The 19,907-nt window shown below is 41.8% G+C and overlaps 1 protein-coding gene across 1 annotated transcript in view; it reads right to left on the minus strand.

Moving 5' to 3' along the window:
• Positions 1–1,187: 1,187 nt before the first annotated feature.
• The window catches only part of LOC117354829 (E3 ubiquitin-protein ligase RNF138-like), a 68,140-nt gene continuing 49,420 nt past the window's right edge, over positions 1,188–19,907 (minus strand). Inside the window, exons 7-8 of the mRNA XM_033932802.1 lie at positions 2,210–2,294; positions 1,188–1,312 (exon numbers count right to left, since the gene is read on the minus strand). Coding sequence (XP_033788693.1) covers positions 1,188–1,312; positions 2,210–2,294 — 210 coding nt within the window. The remainder of the gene's footprint in view (positions 1,313–2,209; positions 2,295–19,907) is intronic.

The following is a 19,907-nucleotide window of genomic DNA, read 5'->3' on the forward strand; positions in this document are numbered from 1 at the left end:
TCTCCCGCTGCCGAGGGAGTGCTGGAGGTGTGATTCTTGGCAGCGGGAGAGATTGAGTATCTCTCCCACTGCTGAGGGAGAACTGGAGGTGTGTTTCCTGGTTGGACATCTCTCTTGAGTGTGTATATATAGCCAAGAGGGGCTATATATACACACTCAAGAAGCGTACTTTTACTAATCCCACAAAAAAAATTAGACAATTTATGATTCTTCCTGTAATTTTTTCATAAGCTACAGTCAAAATGCACAGCATAAGATGCACTTTTAACAGTGCTGTAACTGTACCGGCACCCCGGACCAGGCGTTGATTTTTGTCGCCAAAAGCCGATGCCGCTCTTGGAGAATGACTCGGAAATTTTTAAGAATCCACCGGAGTGTTTGTTTCAATATTCAAGAGCCCATTTGCATGGCAGTGTCAGAGACTGCTGGAAAGCTCGCTACAGACCGCGATAAACCATTTTGATAATCCGCCGCTAAAATGCATGCAGGCTAAACCATCTGCAACCAGTTTAGCGACTGCATTAAAGTTTTGAGAATCTGGCCCTCAGTGTCCCTCTGAAAAAATCAATTTTTCAGGGGGGGGAGGGAGGTTGTCATAAAATTATGCCTACAATCATGCTTTCAGAGTAGAAGCTATCAGGGGATAGCTTCTAAGTGAGCACATGCCACTCATCCATACCTTTACAATCATTAACCAGCTCTTTCTTTTTTTTCTATAGATGCTTAGTGTGGTTCAGTGGTTAAAGCTATAACCTTAGCACCCTGAGGTTGTCAGTTCAAACCCAAGCTGCTCCTTGTGACCCTGGGCAAGTCACTTAATCCCCACATTGCCTCAGGTACATTAGATAGATTGTGAGCCTTCTAGGACAGACAGGGGAGATTGCTGGATAAATTCATGTAAACTGTTCTGAGCTCCACTGAGAGAACAGTATAGAAAATTGAATAAATAAATGATTCTTTCTACAAGCATCAACCAGTTCTGCAAGTGTCTTGTATCTACTCCCACATCATCAAGTACACAATTACTCATATACTGTCTGGTACTTTTCCTGCTAGACGCTATCCTCTCAAGATCTGACTGATAACTCCATAGCTCTCCCCAAAGATATAGCTGAAGAGAAGACATTTGGGATTTTGAAATCTTACTTCAAGTACCTGGACGGTTAGAGGAAGAACTGCTGTACACTTCAGGCTAAGCATGTGATACTTTCATAGCCAGCTGCATACTCCACAACTTCTTCCCTCAGTGGCAGAATGCTCGACCCATACAGCTCTATGATGCAAAGCGCAACAATGATGAAGAGGCGGAAAGCTGTGTAACATCAGCAATCAACATTTTCACAGACCTACCATTGCACTGCTAGGAATGAACTCATCCAGACATGCTTCTAGTGTATAAGTGTACACATTTATTCCAAGTGTTCCAAAGTACATCTCCTCCCACCCATGTGTTTAAGTGTGCATAGATGTTTTGAAGTGCTCCCCTCCTCCCATTACCATTACACTCCCCCTGTCCTGTATGTAAGCATGTACATAAAATGTACAGCTCCTCGCTGTGCTTTGGAGGATGGGGTTACAAAGGTCTGCTGTGACCTAGACCTTGCTGTGACCCATAGGGCAGCTCTGAAGAGACATGTCCACATTGTCCTACCCCATTATAGAAAATGGAGAAGATCAGGTGTTGTTGGAAGACACCAGTGGGGCCAGTCTCAGGAATGGGACTAGGTGGACTGAAGAGGAGAGGGGATAGTTGACATTCAGAGGTGGTGGGTGAGGGTGTTGCAGGTAACTGTAGCCAATTCACCATTTGGAGGAGGAAGGGGGGTCAGAGTTTAATGAGGGTCTGGAGCTCAGTTCTGGTGCCATATAATCTCTCAACCAGTGTCATGGAGTCCCTGGACATTTTATCTAAAGCCAGGTTCCTCTGCCCACAGCAGGTTATTTTCTTGCTGGGTGTCAATTGCCCAGGGCCACTGATCTGTGTTCCATGTTATCCGCCTCCTCCTGGGAATGATTACTCTCTTCCATCTCCACTGCCAAGCCCTTCTCATCCATCATCTCCTCTTCATAAGATGGTTTGTCATGACATTCCTCTGCTTCAGATCCCTTTCTGCCCCTTCAGCATGGTCCTCCTCCTCTCCATGAATCTCTTCATTAGAGGCCCTTCACGAATGGATCCTGCAGGCTGCCATGACTAGGTTTCACTCACCTTGGGCTTTCCTGCACTTGGAAAAGGCACCCACCCTCCTTGTCTCCGATGGCTTCATCCTCTGCCCTGGGACCTGCTGTACAACCTGCAGGATAGAAAACAGCAAAGCAAATGTAAGGAAAAAGCTTATTCAATGTTCAGCTTAGGTAACTTTCACTGGATAAGCAAAGCCTGGACCAGTGCATCCTATCAGCAGGCAATCTAGTTTTCATGCTGCTATGTCAGGGGTAGGGATCTCCGGTCCTCGAGAGCCATATTCCAGATGGGTTTTCAGGATTTCCTCAATGAATATGCATGAGATCTATTTGCATGCACTGCTTTCAATGCATATTCATTGGGGAAATCCTGAAAACCCGACTGGAATACGGCTCTCGAGGACCGAAGTTCCCTACCCCTGTGCTATGTGATATAAACTATACCAAAGGACCAAATACATGAACAGTGACCCCATTGTGAAATAATGCTCCCAGAATCACACATATTGTGAGAATGGAGAAGCAGACGTGGCAGCAAGTGTGATGCACTGTGTAGTCATAGACTGTTATTGAGAAAGACATGGGGAAAGTCACTGCTTGCCCTGGATCAGTAGCATGGAATCTTGCTTATTCTGAGATAATGGAATGTTGCTACTCCTTGGGTTTTGACCAGGTACTAGGGACCTAGATTGGCCACCGTGAGAACGGGCTACTGGGCTTGATGGACCATTGGTCTGACCCAGTAAGGCTATTCTTATGTTCATACCCATTGTGTGCTGTTTATATAATAACAGCTTTTATCATTTATATATGGGATGTAGGCTTGATGGGCAAGCATGGTTTTAAGTTGTGAGCAATGTACATATTTTAACATTTTATTATGTGTATATACGATGTAGATTAGGTAGATGGGAAGAGTAAGAAAATGGGAAGAGTAAGAAAATTAGTTATATTATTGAATTAATATTTTAATATATAATTGTTAAATTAAAACTTCTGTAATTTTATGATCTTTGTACCTCATACTATATAATTCATAATTTTATATTTCACTAACATGTTTTTTCTCCATTTTTTTTTATTTTTTTTTATTTTTTATTAATTTAATGTATAAATTGTTAAAACTTAATGTATAAATTGTTAAATTTTTAATATTTTATGTTATTTACTGTTTTAATATCATGTTTATTTATAAACTGTAACTCGCTTAGAAATAATTTAATTAAGCGATTAATCAAATATAAATAAAACTTGAAACTTGTATAGGGGGTTTAACTGTATAAGAGTACTGTGCTGGTGTGGTTGACTTCCAGTGCTTGACTTCCAGTGCTGGAAGGATACAGGGGAGAAATAACAAGCATCATGTCCTCTATGCCATATCATGTTAAGGTTCCCTATCAAGGTTTGTCATGAGTCATGTGAAAGAAGGGGTAGTGCTTAATGAACATCTCTTAGGGTCTCAGTAACTATCACTCAAAAATGCAAAGGAGGGAGTTACATAGGGGGGGTCAGAGTTTAATGAGGGTCTTGCAGTGTCACATTGGCTGATCCCAGCCATAGTTGTTTAGTCACAAGTAGCCAGTACCTCACGCTCAGTGGGAGTGTTATGTGGCCTCCAGGGCCTTCCTTTGTGCTGTCAGCCATCGCACCAGTTTTTAAGGCTTCAATGTCTCTCTTCTAATAGTAAATGACATTGAATTTGAGCCAACCCCGGTCCGCACTCCTACACAGAGCACATTGAAATGCCTTTTTTATCTCTTAAAGGAGTATAAGCTCAGCTTGGAAGAAAGTGTACTTTGCCCAAAACTAAAATGCACATGTTTCCCATCCACAGGTGCATATTTTGGCACCCATATTTATGGAACTGGTCCTGATTTTGGGTGCCATTGAGGTCAGCACCTATCTTTATTGTATAAACAGGGTAAGTGTAACATAGAATATAGTCTCCAAGTAAATTACAGTGTGCAGACAAAGTGAAGAAAATAAATATATTCTGCAAATAGGCTATTAAAAAACCTACAAGCCCATGACCCTGTCTCCCCAGCACTGGCTACCATAACCAAACGCTGCATCTTCAAAGGTCTAGTGCTAGCTTACTAATCCCTACATGACATGGTACCCAGATACCTAACATAGTAAATGACAGCAGATAAAGATCTAAATGGTCCATCCAGTCTGCCCATTAGTTACCAGTATACCCATTATAAATCTTTGATATTTCTGGGTCATAGACTGTAAAGTCCACCTGGTATTGTCCTAAGTTCCAAATGCTGAAATTGCCATCCAAGCTCACTCCAGCCTATCCAACCATCCTGTCTGCAGGATATCTACCATGTTCCAAGTTAGTGGAGTTCCCATTGATGCCCTCCCCAGCCCATCCCACACCAAATCACCACATATGGGACACAGATCGTGCTAGTCTGTCCAGTACCACTCTCACATAAATTTCCTCCCTACACTCCAAGATGAGCACTACGCTCCCAGAGCGAAGTATGCCTACATAAACCCCCTGGACTTGCCCTCCAGCTCCAAACAGCCCACAAATGATCTTACACTAATTTCCTGCCAAACCTATGGTACAGTCTACCTCCACACATCAGATCCCTAGAGGGTCTTCTAAATTTCAGAAAAGCCATAAAAACCCATATCTTTGCCTAATCAAACAAGCTTCCCGTATTTCACACATGATTCTAGAGTCATTCCCAAATTTTCTTATGTAACTTTGTATATACATGCAGCCAAATTCCCATATGTAACATCCTCAAAGACAAACTAACACAGCAAGAATCATCTCAATAGCAACCCGCTCCACTATGTAATACCACCAAAACTGTCCAGGTAACTCCTTTATGTAATCTGCCTTGAACCGCAAGGTAATGGCGGAATAGAAATCACTAATGTAATGTAATGTAATCCTGTAACTTTGTATAGACACATCAGCATACAAGACAAGCTGCATCTCCATTCAAGGTTCCAAGTGTAATCCTATACCACGTTACATTATACTGCTATGACTGTGAAACTGTAACCCATTCTGAGCTCTATGGGGAGGACGGGATATAAACCCAAACAAATAAATAAGAACATATCCAATTGCAAGTGGACAAAGTGAGGCAAAAAAAAAACCCAGTTCCATAAAGCTTTGTTAGTTATAGGCAGGTTTTTTAAAATAATTTTTTTTATTATAGTTATTTATTTAGATGTCATTTAGCAATTAGCTTTTTTTGTTTTTGTTTAGTGTTTATATGTAAAGGACAAAGGGGTCCTTTTATCAAGCTGCGGTAGGGGTTTAATGCGCGTAGTACCATGCATTAAACCACCAGCCGCGCTAGCCGCTAATGCCTTCATTGAGCAGGCATTAGTTTTTTAGCCGGCCGCAGGGGTTAGCGCGTGATGAAATGTCTGACGTGCTAACCCCGCTAGCGTGGCTTGATAAAAGGAGCCCAAAATGTTTTTGTTTTTTTTTTTGGGGGGGGGGGGGTGTTGACTATATTGATTCTAATCATTGTCGAAACCAGGGGTAGGCAATTCTGGTCCTCGAGAGCCACAGGCAGGTCAGGTTTTCAGGATATCCACAATGAATATGCGAGAGATAGATTTGCATGCACTGCCTCCTTGAGATGCAAATCTATCTCATGAATATTTTTTGCAGATATCCTGAAAACCTGACCTGCCTGTGGCTCTCGAGGACCAGAATTGCCTACCCCTGGTCTAAATGATCATTTCTCTATAGCTTTTATTGTACATTGGGAAGAATAACCTGAATCACAGTTATCGGATGCTAGGGTCCACCTTGGGGATTAGCACCCAAGAAAAGGATCCGGGTGTCATTATAGACAATACGATGAAATCTTCCGCCCAATGTGCAGCATCAACCAAAAAAGCAAATAGAATGCTAGGAATTATTAAAAAAGGGATGGTTGACAAAACTAAGAATGTTATAATGCTCCTGTATCACTCCATTATGCGAATTCATCTGGAGTATTGCGTTCAATTCTGGTCTCCTTATCTCAAGAAAGATATAGTGGCACTAGAAAAGGTTCAAAGAAGAGTGATCAAGATGGTCAAGATGGTAAAGGGGAGGAAATTTCTCTCGTATAAGGAAAGACTAAAATGGTTAGGGTTCTTTAGCTTGGAAAAGAGACAGCTGAGGGGAGATATGATTGAAGTCTACAAAATCCCGAGTGGAGTAAAACGGGTACAAGTGCATCGATTTTTCACTCCATCAAAAATTACTAAGACTATGGGGACACTTGATGAAGTTACAGGGAAATACTTTTAAAACCAGTTGGAGGAAATTTTTTTCAGTCAGAGAATAGTTAAGCTCTAGAACGCATTGCCAGAGGATGTGGTAAGAGTGGATAGTAAAGCTGGTTTTAAGAAAGGTTTGGACAAGATCCTGCAGGAAAAGTCCATAGTCTGTTATTGAGAAAGACACGGGGGAAGCCACTGCTTGCCCTGGATCGGTAGCATGGAATATTGCTACACCTTGGGTTTTGGCCATGTACTTGTGACCTGGATTGGCCATCGTGAGAATGGGCTACCGGGCTTGATGGACCATGGGTCTGACCCAGTATGGCTATTCTTATGTTCGTATGCTTACAGTTCTAGAATTCTTCTTAAAAATGTTTCTATGGGTGTTCTGAACCAATATTTAATTGTTTTAATATGTCATACTTTAGCCCCCTCTGTGTGTCTGTCATAATTAGATTGTAAGCTCTTCTGAGCAGGGACCGTCTCTTGCATGTACAATGTATTTTTTTATTTTTTATTTATTTATTCAATTTTTCTATACCGTTCTCCCAGGGGAGTTCAGAACAGTTTTACATGAATTTATTCAGGTACTCAAGCATTTTTCCCTGTCTGTCCCGGCGGGCTCACAATCTACCTAATGTACCTGGGGCAATGGGGGGATTAAGTGACTTGCCCAGGGTCACAAGGAGCAGCGTGGGTTTGAACCCACAACCACAGGGTGCTAAGGCTGTAGCTTTAACCACTGCGCCACACACTCCCCTACAGCACTATATGCGCCTGGTAGCGCTATAGAAATAATAAATTGTTGTTGTTTTAATGCTTTTAATTTTCTAAATTTTTTTTATGTTATATGACACCACATTATTATATGTTCTGTGTTTATAGTGATTGTGACACCTGATGCAGGCAGTTTGCCAGAACACAACCATGTCGAATCCTGTGCCACAATTTCTTGGAACTGAATACAGTTTATATTAAAGTCACTTGAAATTGGGATTAGTTCTTCTTGGTCTGATGTACAGAGGGTCCCATTTTTACGCTTCCTCATTTATTTATATCTATTTTAATTTAACATGTACAATTATAGATTGCATAACCAAAAGGCAGCTAAACAGCAGAGACAGTATAATTAAAGTTACAATCTCATCATAGCAATAAATACAGTGAGAAGAATTCTGATACTGAAGAACATTTTTAAACCTTTTTTTACTAGTTAATTGATATTTATGACTTTTTAAAATCAGCTTTTCTTAATAAACTCCCTCCTTTACTAACACATAGGGCTCCTTTTACGAAGCCGCGTTAGCGCGTGTGACTTTTCATCACGCGCTAACCCTCCGCGCTAGCCGGAAAACTACCGCTTGCTCAAGCGGAGGCGGTAGCGGCTAGCACGGCCGGCGGTTTAGCGCACGCTATTACGCGTGTTAAACCCCTAACGCGCCTTCGTAAAAGGAGCCCATAGTGTGGGTTTTTGCTCCGGCAGCAGCGGTAACTACTCCGACGCTCATAGGAATTCTATGAGCATTGGAGCAGTTAGCACGGCTGCCGGCACTAAAACCCACACTACGCGTTAGTAAAGGAGAGGGAATATTAGGTCTGTTGCTTGTTATGTAGACCCAGATGACACTGTAGCTCTCTGAGTAGTCAAACCTATTTTCTAGAGATTGAATGGTGTGTGTACCTGTGTGTCTTGTAGTCCAACCCACTCCATTTTATAAGGCTCCATTTGGCCCCCTGACCTTTCCCACTACGCTCCCATTCTAAACACCACATCATGCCACTCCTGCACACTTGTAGCACCCGTCACTCCTCCCCACAATGAAGAAGCAGACTTCCGAGTTAGTGAGATAACTAACAGTTCTGCCAATGAGTGTCACTGATCTGCATTCCATACTGGGAGCAAATCCTGTCTTACCAAGAACCTATCCCTGGTTACCTGATCTTTTTAGGGAATGTTTGTTACATTCCACTGCAATGAGGTCAAATGCACCCTACAGGCAAGATTGTGTTTGCGCTGCTTTGTCAGGTGATATAAATGAATGGATATCAAATACGCTACAAAGGAATCCTGTGATTGATGGCTTTTTAGATATGCAGTTCTACCATCTATCTCTGGGGATATATGGCCATTTATCTGTTACATGCACACATCTTCACATATGGCTACATAAGCCTTTCCTCAGCACGGAGGATTTTCATCAGGAAAGGACTGCACCTTTGTCCTCTTCCCCTATCCCCCACCCTTTTTTTTCCTTTCCCTCTTTATTTTCTTCCCCTACCTTTTTTCTCTCCTTCCATTTCCTTTTTCTTTTCTATCTATTATGTATACATATATCCTATTCACATCTGGTTATATATTTTCCTATCACTTCTGTTTCTACATCATTATTCAGTTGCATTTTTATTCATCAATATAGATAGAGTATATGCTGATATGTGTAGTTATGTGTTTTCAATGCATGCTTTCTCTTTTTTAAACATTTTCACATTCTCCCCCCACCTTTTACAAAACAGTGCAAGAGTTTTGTAGCACCGGCAAGTGTGCTGACTGCTCTGTGCTGCTCTGGCACTCACATAGTTTCCCCTCTGGCAGTTTCAATTGATATACCTTTGGGGGGTTTTGTTTGTTTGTTTTTTTAACATTTGTGGATACATATATACCATTTTATATAGCCTGAAGTTTTATAGTGTGTCTTTGGCAAACAATTTGCTATAAATTTATTATACTTCTTACAGTAAATTACAAGCATCAAAGAAAGACAATCATCACAATTCTAAATTAAAGCCCACATCAGCCCACATCACAGGGACAAACACAGTGAAGGTCATCTATGTTTTGTGAGTGATTGAGGAGTGGTATTCTGTTTGCATGTAGTAGTTACTGTGTAGAACTCTGTAACTGTCCCACTTGTTCTGGTTTACCAGTAGTAGGTATTTTTTTTATTTTATTTATTATTTCTTCCATTTGCGCGTCGCACATACCTATACAAGCTCTTGGCGACATTACAGAGGAAGGGGTTAGAAAAGGGTAGGGAGGACAATGAGGGCAGGAAGATACAGGAGGAGAAGAGGATACAAGTAATTAGGTGTCAAATAGATGAGTTTTCAGTTTCTTCCGGAATTTGGTGTGGTTAGGTTCCGTCCTGATCATTTCTGTAAGGTCATTCCAAGTTTTTACGCCTAGAAAGGTGAGCATGGAGTGGAAAACACGTTTGTATTGCAGATTTTTTGTGGAAGGGAGATTTAGAAGTATTCTGTTGAGGGTTCTGCGGGAAGTAGACCATGCCTTGGAGAAGAATTGGATGAGAGGAGCCGCAGAGTTTCCGTAAAGCATACGGTGAATGATGCATGAAGATTTGAAGGTTATTCGTGACGGGATGGGTAGCCAATGCAGTTGCCTGATGAAGGTTGTAATCGAGTCATATTCTCTCAGGTATATTGGTGTTCAGGGCCTCATGTAATATTTGTAGTGCTGCCTATTCTTAGGTAGAGTTCATGTTGTGTGAATTATAGGAATTAGTTCTACTGTTGTATGGTACATTTGCTACATGTATTTTGAGTTAGTATTTTTAAGTTTTGTATTTCATAATGTCGCTAGTAGTGGAGAGATTTGTGTTGCCATTTCTCAGATGACACAAGAATCAGAATTGTTTTTCATTTGGTAATTTCCATGGAGAAAATGTGCTAGTTATAACCTGTGCTGTTTGTTGTAGAGAGACAGGTGTTTATGGATGCAGAGCATGTTTACACTTAATTCATCAGAACTGCCATACTGGTCTGTGAGGGCCGTGAATGCAGTGTGTTACATATGTGAGCATCGTTCATCAGGTGTGTCCTGACTGAAGAAAGATTGAGAGCCACTGGCCTAGAGCTACAGCATGGTCTCAATTTGCCAACCAACAATTATTTCTTAGTATTTCCAAGTAAAGATCTCCTTTTAGAAACTGCTTTCATTTTAGTGTCAGGAGGCAAGGGTCATTGGTGGGTAATGTGGCACGATATTGACATGGACACCAAGAGACTGTACAAGCCTACAAAACTGGGACCAGAAATCCTTTCTTGATAGAAGGCCCAACACTGCCAGTGTTTCGGCCAAAAGCCTGCATCAGGGGTCTTTTAAAATGACTTTTGTGCAAATTACATATAGAGAAGATTGCTTCAATATGGACTGATGTGTGTATTCACGTTCAACATGCATTCGCAGCTGGGTTTTTTAAATGATTTTGACATGGGCCATATACAGTATGGGGTTCATAATCGAAATGAAAATACGTCAAAAAATCCACCTACATTGGCACTTGGCCGATCAAAAAAGACAGGTCATCAAAGTGCCGATAACTGAAACGGGTTTTAGAAGTATCTAAAAGTAGCTTAGGCCTTTTCACTGTTGCTGAATGCCCAGAGTGAAAAAGGACATTTTTGAAGGAGTGGTTAGAGCATGAGGTAGGCAGGATGTGTGCTGACCTAGGCTTAGTTGTCTTACAGCAATAATCGACGGAACTTATACGTTGTGACACAGGTGATTTAAAAACAAGTCTAAGTGCCCAGAAGGTATCCAAAGTGACCAGATAACTACTGCAGGGACCAAGTACAGACCCCCACACACTTCCCCAGTGATCACTGACCCCCTCCTCCCCACCCATCGCCACCCAGGGAGAGAAGGTGAGGTATAATGAGGTAACAGGAGCACCTATGCTACACTGCAGCAGCTAATACCCCATCTCCAGTGGCACCTGGAGTAGCAGCCAGAGCTACACCCCCATATGCTGCAAGGGATATTGCATTGGCTGCTTGAGGGCAGCTGATGGGAATAGCTGAATGCCAGAGACCTCCTCCATGCCTGACACCATTATCACCTCCTGTGGCATGTAGAGAATAGGCATGGAAAGAAGGTTTCAGTGATGCGTGAAGGAAGAGATAAATTAGGCAGTGAGAGAAGATAGGAAGAATGGATGGAGAGAGGAACTGGAGATGCCCCAGTTGGCTGCTGGTGGTCCAGTTCACTGTCTCACAAGGTTGCCGTAAGAACTCACAGCAGCCATTCAGATAGCAACTCTGCAAGGGGAAGGAGCTTAGGAAGATCGCTCTTGCCTCGGCCCACCACTGGACCAGCAGAGATTTTGAAGGCATGCTTTTTACTAATCGAGTAGGCAGGAGGGAGGTGAGAATTGCTAGAATCGGCCGGGACAGGAGGTCGGAGGGATCCTTCCTGTCTTGGACCACTGCTGGACCACCAGGGATTATTAGGGGCATTTTCAGAACACGAAGACATTTTAAAAATGGCATAAATCGACACTTGGACAACCTACTCATCTGGATGTCCAAGTGCCGATTTTCTAAACCATCTTTCTAGACATCTTCTAGGCATCCTAGCTGCTGTGTGTCTAAAACTAAAGGGGGCATGTTGAAGGCGTGTTCTGGGCAGACTTTGGGTGGGCTTTGGGTGTGCTCATTCTTACAGTAATAATTGAACCTTTCCCAAGATGTCCTGGATGGAATTTAGACATTTTGAGCTAGATCCGTTTTATGCCCCTGTATAAGACTCTGGTGAGACCTCATTTAAAATATTGTGTACAATTCTGGAGACCGCACCATCAAAAAGATATAAAAAGAATGGAGTCAGTCCAGAAGAAGGCTATTAAAATGGTGCGTAGTCTTAGTCATAAAGTGTATAGGGACAGACTTAAAGATCTCAATATGTATAGTTTAGAGGAAAGGCAAGAGAGGAGAGATATGATAGAGACGTTTAAATACCTACGTGGCATAAATGCGCATGAGTCGAGTCTCTTTCATTTGAAAGGAAGCTCTGGAATGAGAGGGCATAGAATGAAGTTAAGAGGTGACAGGCTCAGGAGTAATCCAAGGAAATACGTTTTTACTGAAAGGGTGGTAGGTGTGTGGAACAGTCTCCCAGAGGAAGTGGTGGAGACAGAGACTGTGCCTGAATTCAAGATGGTGTGGGATAGGCACGTGGGAAGGAAGGAAGAGATAAGAAGAGAGAGGAAGAGATAATGATTATTGTGGATGGGTTGGTTGGATGGCCATTTGGCCTTTATCTGCTATCATGTTTCTATCTTTCTAAATGCCAAAAAAGTACCCAAACTGACCAGATGACCGCTGAAGGGATTAAGTAATGACCCCCACACTCCTCCAGTGGTTACTAACCCTCTCCTAACCCACAAAGATCTGAATGAAACAGTACATACCTGTCTCTAGAACAGCAACACCTGGTATGAAAAAGCCTAGTACAGCTTCACATAGGTGTCATAAGTAGCCTGGTGAGAAGGCTAATGAACCATAGAGAGGACCAGGCCCATAAGCCACTCTAACCACTATATTTCTAGTAGAAAGTGTGAGACCATCAAAACCCTACTATACTGCTATATAGTTGCCACCTGCAGCCATAAGGACTAATGTGGTGATAGGCAGTTGGGTATGATAGGTTTGGGGGGGGAGTTTTGGAGGGCTCAGCAAAAATTATAAGGGGGTTATAGTGAGATGTACATTTGGCACCCTTTACCTCAAGTTCACATTTTGGGCCAGATTCTATAAACGGCATCCCGATTGTAGGCAGCAGTAGGCATCCTACTGCTGTCTAACCAGCTAATTGGGATGCATGTTTTTTATAAAAAAAAAAAAAAAAAAAAGCTCCCAAGATAGATCAGCTACATTGGAGGCTACAATATGGAGGCACGCAAGCCTGCCTAAGCTCACCTAAGGCTAGGTGCGGGCATGGTTTCACCAGGAAGTAGCCTTAGGCTGCCGTACACATCTCCCTAGGCCAGCGGCAGACGCGTACAATGTAGGCCAGCAAAATGTTTGTCTACATCAGCGGTCTCAAACACGGCCCCCCAGGGACTATTTTGCAGCACGCGATCTGTCCTCTCCACTTCACAAGTTTTCTGATTGTGCAGAGGACAATCACGTACAGACCGCGACTGCGGTTCGCCTAAAGCAGGGGTCCCCAATCTGCTTCCCTTCCTTTCTCATTGCCCTCCCTGAAGCCACCGCAATCGGGGAACAGGCCTGCGCCGAGGTCTTAGCTCTACCTGCTTATCTTCCCCAGCTCGGAGCCGACCAATTCTCGCCACCCAACGTCAATTCTAACGTCAGAGAGGAAGTTCCGGGTCAGCCAATCGCTGCCTAGCTGGCCCAGAACTTCCTCTCCAACGTTAGAATTGATGTCGGGTGGTGAGAATTGGTCGGCCCCGCGCTGGGGAAGATAAATAGGGAGAGCTAAGACCTCGGCGCTGGCCTGTTCCCCAATTGCAGCGGTGGCGGCCTGTTCCCCAATGGTGGTGGCTTGGGGGAGGGCAGGGAGAAATAAAGAAAGAAGGGGGGGGACAGGGAGACAGAAAGAAAGAAGGGAGACGGGATACAGACAGAAAGGGGCATGGAGAGAGAAAGACAGAAAGAAAGAGCGGGCATAGAGAAAGAAAAAAGAAAGAAAGGGGGCACAGAGAGAGAGAGAAAGACAGACATATAGAAAGAAAGGAGGCATGGAGAGAGAAAGAAAGAAGGGGGCAGGGTGAAAGAAATAAAAAGTTTGGGGATGGAAGGAGACAGATGCCAGACCAGGGGAAAGGAAGAAAGGAAGGAGGGAGGGAGGGAGAGAAAGGAAAGAAAGAGATGTCAGACCATGGAAATAGGGACGGAAGAAGAGAGAGATAGAAGGAAAGGTAAGACATGGAAACGTAGATTTTGAAAAGAAAGCAGAAAAATTGAATATTAAGTTAATGCCAAAGATGGATGCAAGGCAGAAAGTAAAGACGGAGAGAAAAACAGTCAAAGGACAAGAAGACCCTGGAAACAGTTAAAAGCACAGTAAAATAAAGTCACCAGCCAACAAAGGTAGGGAAAATGATTTTATTTTCAATATAGTGATTGAAATGTGTCAGTTTTGAGAAAGGAATGATATTAAACTTTAAATGTGAGGGCTGCAGAAAAAATAGGGTACTTGGAGGGCCGCAGAAAAAATAGTTATTGACAATTTTGCATAAGGTAAAACTCTTTATAGTTTATAAATCTTTCCTTTAACTGTTAAAGGAAAGATTTATAAACTATAAAGAGTTTTACCTCATGCAAAGTTGTCATTTCTTTAATAAGACATTAACTATTTTTTCTGCGGACCTCCAAGTACCTACAAATCCAAAATGTGGTCCCACTAAGGGTTTGAGTTTGAGACCACTGGTCTACATTGTAAGTAGACACACCCACTAAGCTTATCATGGCAAGGGAACTCCCTGCTGCATAAGTTTAGCAGCCGCAATTGCAGCCGCCAGTCCCCCCGATGATCACCGGCAGGAGGGTGCCTAATCCCTCCTGTCGGAACACCCCCCACCCCCCGATGATCGCCGGCAGGAGAGTGCCCAATTCCTCCTGCCGGAACACTCCCTACCCACCTGATGATCGCCTGCAGGAGGGTGCCCAATCCCTCCTGCTGGAACACTCCCCCTCACTCCTCCCCGAATGAAACCCTAATGCTGGAAACCCACCACCATAGAAATCGCAACGATGCCACCCTCTCACACAATGATCCCACCCCCACCCCTAAGCCTCACCTGGACCCCCCTCCCGCTAACCTTGAATGATGGCCGGATGTATGGATCTTCTCACCGGCAGGCCTGCCTCTGTTGAAATGAGGTGGGCCTGCCCTTTCCCGGTGTATTGTGGGATGCACCGGGAAGGGCCTAAGGCCTAATTGGCCCAGGTACTTAAGGGTGGGGCCCTAGGCACATGAGTCAACCGGAATCTTAGGTAGGCCCATGTTCCTAGGCCCATGCCCATAGGTGGGGCCTTAGGTGCCTGTGCCAATCAGGCCTTAGGCCTCTCCCCAGTGCATCTCACAATGCACTGGTAAGGGGCAGGCCCACCTCATTTCGACCGAGGTGGGCCAGATGGCCGGATGGTGGGAAGATCTGTCTGGCCAGCCATCATTCAAGGTTAGCGTCTGGGGGTCTGGGGAAGGGGAGTGGTAGCTTCGCAATTTCTAGAAGGGTTTCCTGCAAAAAGGATTAGGCACCCTCCTGCCAGTTTCGTTCATGGAGTGAAGGTGGGGGGTGTTCCAGCAGGAGGGATTGGGTATCCCTCCTGCCGCATTTATTCGGGGGAGGGGGGGGACTGGCAGCCACAATTGCAGCCGCTAAACTTATCGCTAAGGCTGGATAGCTTGGCAGCCAAGATATCTTAGAAGGCAATTTAAAAAAAATTGAATGTCTAGCAGTTTTGCTGGTTTTGATAATGGCCATTTCTCCACCTAAGACTTTGGGCATCTTGCAGGAAACAGCCAAAGTCGGACTTGGACACGTGTTGAATTTTCTATGCTAAATTCAGTCCAAAAGCCACTACCTATCAGACAAAACTGACAAAAAGTGGACTGAGTGAGTTTTGGAAAAGTGCTCTTCAGTTTATTTCATATCTGGCACGTCTGTTTGTCTAAAATATACTCTATGGCAAGGTTCAGTGTAAGTTAAGTATATTAACAAAAGAGAAACACAATAATATATTACCACTACAATATTAAACAAAATAAAAAAATAAAATCATAGCCCCCCCCAAAAAAAAGAAAAGAAAAGAAAACAGGAACTACAATATAAATAAATAATACAGTAATAGTTCAAGAAAAAGTCTGCAAGGAAAAGAAGTCTTAACTAATTATCTGAAGCCTAAGTAGTCAAGGGGCAAACAAGAGGGAAACTATTCCAGATATGAGATGCAACACTCTGGACGGCACTTATCAAAGTATAGCATAACAAGATCTTTGCAAAGAAAGGGTCTCTTATTTATATGCACCCATAATCTGCCTCTTCCTAAATGAAAGCACTAGGCAGAATATATAAAAGGAGACATACACTGTGCATAGAAATTAAGGGGCTCATAATCGAATGAGAAAAACATCCAAAAACCGGCCTAAGTCGGCACTTGGACAAACATTGTCCAAATACGTCCAAGTGGCGATAATAAAACTGAGTTTTGAACTTATTTCTAAACGACCTAGGCCTTCATAGTGCCGCTGAACGACCAAAGCTAAACGGAGCGTTTCGGGAGGAGTGTCGAGGGCGGGAGTTGGGCGGGACGTGGGCAGGCTTAGACTTACTAAACTGAAATTCCCTAGTGGGAGTACTACAAAAAATAATATCAGTCCAACAATTCCCACTTATAATCGAGTGTAAACTCTATTATATTAATACCGGAGTCGGCCTCAGTACTGGAGCCTATGCGTAGTCGTAGTCAATGACTGAGGTATTCAGCGTAGTTATGTTAGCTCCTTCTTCTCCAATCATTGGCCTTACTCCAGTATCTTTAATTTATTCAAAACCTTAAACTCTATCTATTTATATTATAAAAGATTTCAGTTAACTGTTTCTAACAATTTTCAGTTAACTATTTCTATTTTGTATTTTTCAACTTTGTTTTTTTAATTTTTTATAAAAAGCGTTTACTTTCAATACACTCTATCATCTTTCATGAGACTACATTCTTTCATTTATCTCTCTTAACATTTATCAATAGGTCTTGTTCAAGGTTGCTTATCTTTAATCAGCGTTCATAATTCAAAAAAGCCTACTTATCTTTAGTCAGCGCTTGTATTTCAAGAAAGCCAACGTAGCCAGCGTTTCGTGGGCGAAGGTTCAAACCCACTGCATCAGGGCCAAATTATTTAAGAAACAAGCCGTGCTCAGTGTACATTTGAAAGCAGTCTCAAAGCCTAGACTTAGTCATACTGCATGTATAACCGAAAGTTATACCACACAGGATCAACAGAACTTGGACGTTGTGACTTAGACCATTTAAAATATGGTCTAAGTCACAAAAAACCACCTAAAGTAACCAGGTAAGCACTGCAAACACATAATACAGACCCCCGCACACTACCCCAGTGATCACCGACCCCCCCCCCCCATAAAAATATTAATCACAACTTGAAAATTGTGCCTCCAGAACATCATCACCTGGCAGCCTGGCATAGGAAAGCCTAGTCGTGCTGCACAGAAGCATCTTAAGTCATCTTGGGGGTGGGTTAGGGACCCATGGAGAGGAGGACCCATGCCCATAAGCCACTGTAATTACTGCATTGCTGGTTAAACATGTGCACTACCCTAAAAAAAAAACAAAAAACCCCAAACTCTTTTGTACTGCCCTATAAGTGGCTTCTGCAGCCATAAGGGCTATTGGGGCGGTCCTCGAGAGCCAGAGCCAGGTCAGGTTTTCAGGATATCCACAATGAATATGTATGAGATGGATTTGCATGCACTGCCTCCTTGAGATGCAAATCTATCTCATGCATATATATTCATAAATGATCTAGAAACAGGAACGAAGTGTGAGATAATAAAATTTGCGGACGACACCAAACTATTTAGTGGAGCTCGGACAAAGGAGGACTGTGAAGAATTGCAAAGGGACTTGGACAAACTAGGGGAATGGGCAGAGAGATGGCAGATGAAGTTCAATGGAAAAAATTACATTGATTAGATCTAAAATCACTAATAAAATATCTACTGTTGCAAATTTCACTAGCCCGTCCGAAAATGATAGTGTAATAACTAGGAACAAGACATTTAATGTTCATTATCCAATTTTCTTCTTCCATCCTTAAAAGTAATCGAAAATATCTTACATTGTATCAACATTAAAGGTTCTAAACTTGAACCTATTCCTCCTTTTTTTCTTAAAAGATATTTCACAGTTTTCATGCCATATATTCTCCAAATTATTCACTCCTGTTTATCAACAGCTAAAATATCATCAGAATGAAAACATTCCATTATTTCGCCAATCATAAAAGACTCAAAAAAAAATCTTGACGAATGTTCTAACTACCGCCCAATTGCAAATCTGCCTTTTTTATCTAAGCTAACTGAAAAAATTGTTTCAACAATTGTCAAATTATGTTGAAAAAACGCACGTCCTGCACCCAAATCAAACTGGTTTCCGAGAAAACCATTCTACAGAATTTTCTTTACTTGGTCTCACCACAACCATAAATTACTATCTGGATCAACACAAATCAGTTCTTTTAGTTTCGTTAGATCTTGCTGCAGCATTTGACACTATTGACCATTATCTTTTATTGCAACGCCTTTCTTCCATAGGGGTTGCAGACCAAGCCCTTGAATGGTTTCGCTCTTACTTTAATAATAGAACCTCTACAGTACATTTTAATAACGTAGTTTCAAAAGCCTATCATTCTAATTTCGGTATTCCCCAAGGCTCCATCCTATCTCCTCTTTTATTTAATATCTATTTGGCTCCTCTGCTGACTCTGTGCCAATCAATAGGATTTACTGTTTATGCTTATGCTGATGATATACAATTATTGCACCCTATTGATCCTAATAGCCAAACAGAAATTCACTCAATTAATCTTAAATTAAGTAAAGTTCATGAATGGTTAAATTCCAACAAACTTTCTCTAAACATTTCAAAAACTAACACTCTCCTCTTCTCTGGTAAAGAGGGAGCTCAATTAATTTCTCCGATCACCATTGAAAATAATTCACTTGTACCAATTACAATTACTAAAATATTAGGTATCCTTTTAGATAATAAATTAACATTTTGTCCACAAATTAGTGCTTTAGTTAAAAATTGTTTTTATAAATTAAGAATGATTCGTTCACTGGCATCGCTACTTGACGTTAGTTCCCTAAATATTTTGATTCACGCACTTGTAATATCAAAAATAGATTACTGCAATTCACTATTAAAAGGGATCTATCATAAAGATATAAAACGATTGCAGCTTATCCAAAACACAGCTATCAAGATAATCTTCGGTGCAAAGAAATTTGACCACGTTACCCCTTTACTTCAAAATGCCCACTGGCTGCCTGTCTCATACAGGATAACTTATAAAATCGCCCTATTAAACATTTAAAACTTTACAGACTAATACACCAGCATTCATAGACAGACTTTTGATTCCTCATGATCCGCCGAGAGCATTAAGATCTGTATCTCAAAACAATCTCAATATTCCATCTTTAAAAATAATAGGCACTCGTTGCACCTCCATTTTCTCTGTGACAGCCCCAACGATCTGGAATACTCTTCCTTTAGATTTAAAACTGGAAAAAAATTTAAAAAATTTTAAAAGTAAATTAAAGTGCTTTCTTTTTAAAGATGCCTTTAATTGATTATCTGAAATTCTGAGATATACTAACTTCTATTATTTCATCTAACTTCCCAGTCCCTTTCGTGTTTTCCTTGAATGTTTCTCACATTTTCTATATCAATTGTATTTCTCCCCCCCTATCCTAATTATGTTTAGGAGCCTTTAGGCCCTTAATTACCCTGTATGTAATTGCCGTCAGTACAGTAAAATTTTTTATAAAGATATGTCTTAATCGTTAATTTTGTTTTAATGTTATATTAAACTTTGTACAACGCTTTGTAGTATCGATAAAGCGTTTAATCAAAAATCTGAATAAACAATAAACAATGTTGAGAAGTGTAAAGTATTGCAT

The sequence above is a fragment of the Geotrypetes seraphini genome, chromosome 2 (genome assembly GCF_902459505.1).
Source record: "Geotrypetes seraphini chromosome 2, aGeoSer1.1, whole genome shotgun sequence".
Classification (NCBI taxonomy): Eukaryota; Metazoa; Chordata; class Amphibia; order Gymnophiona; family Dermophiidae; genus Geotrypetes; species Geotrypetes seraphini.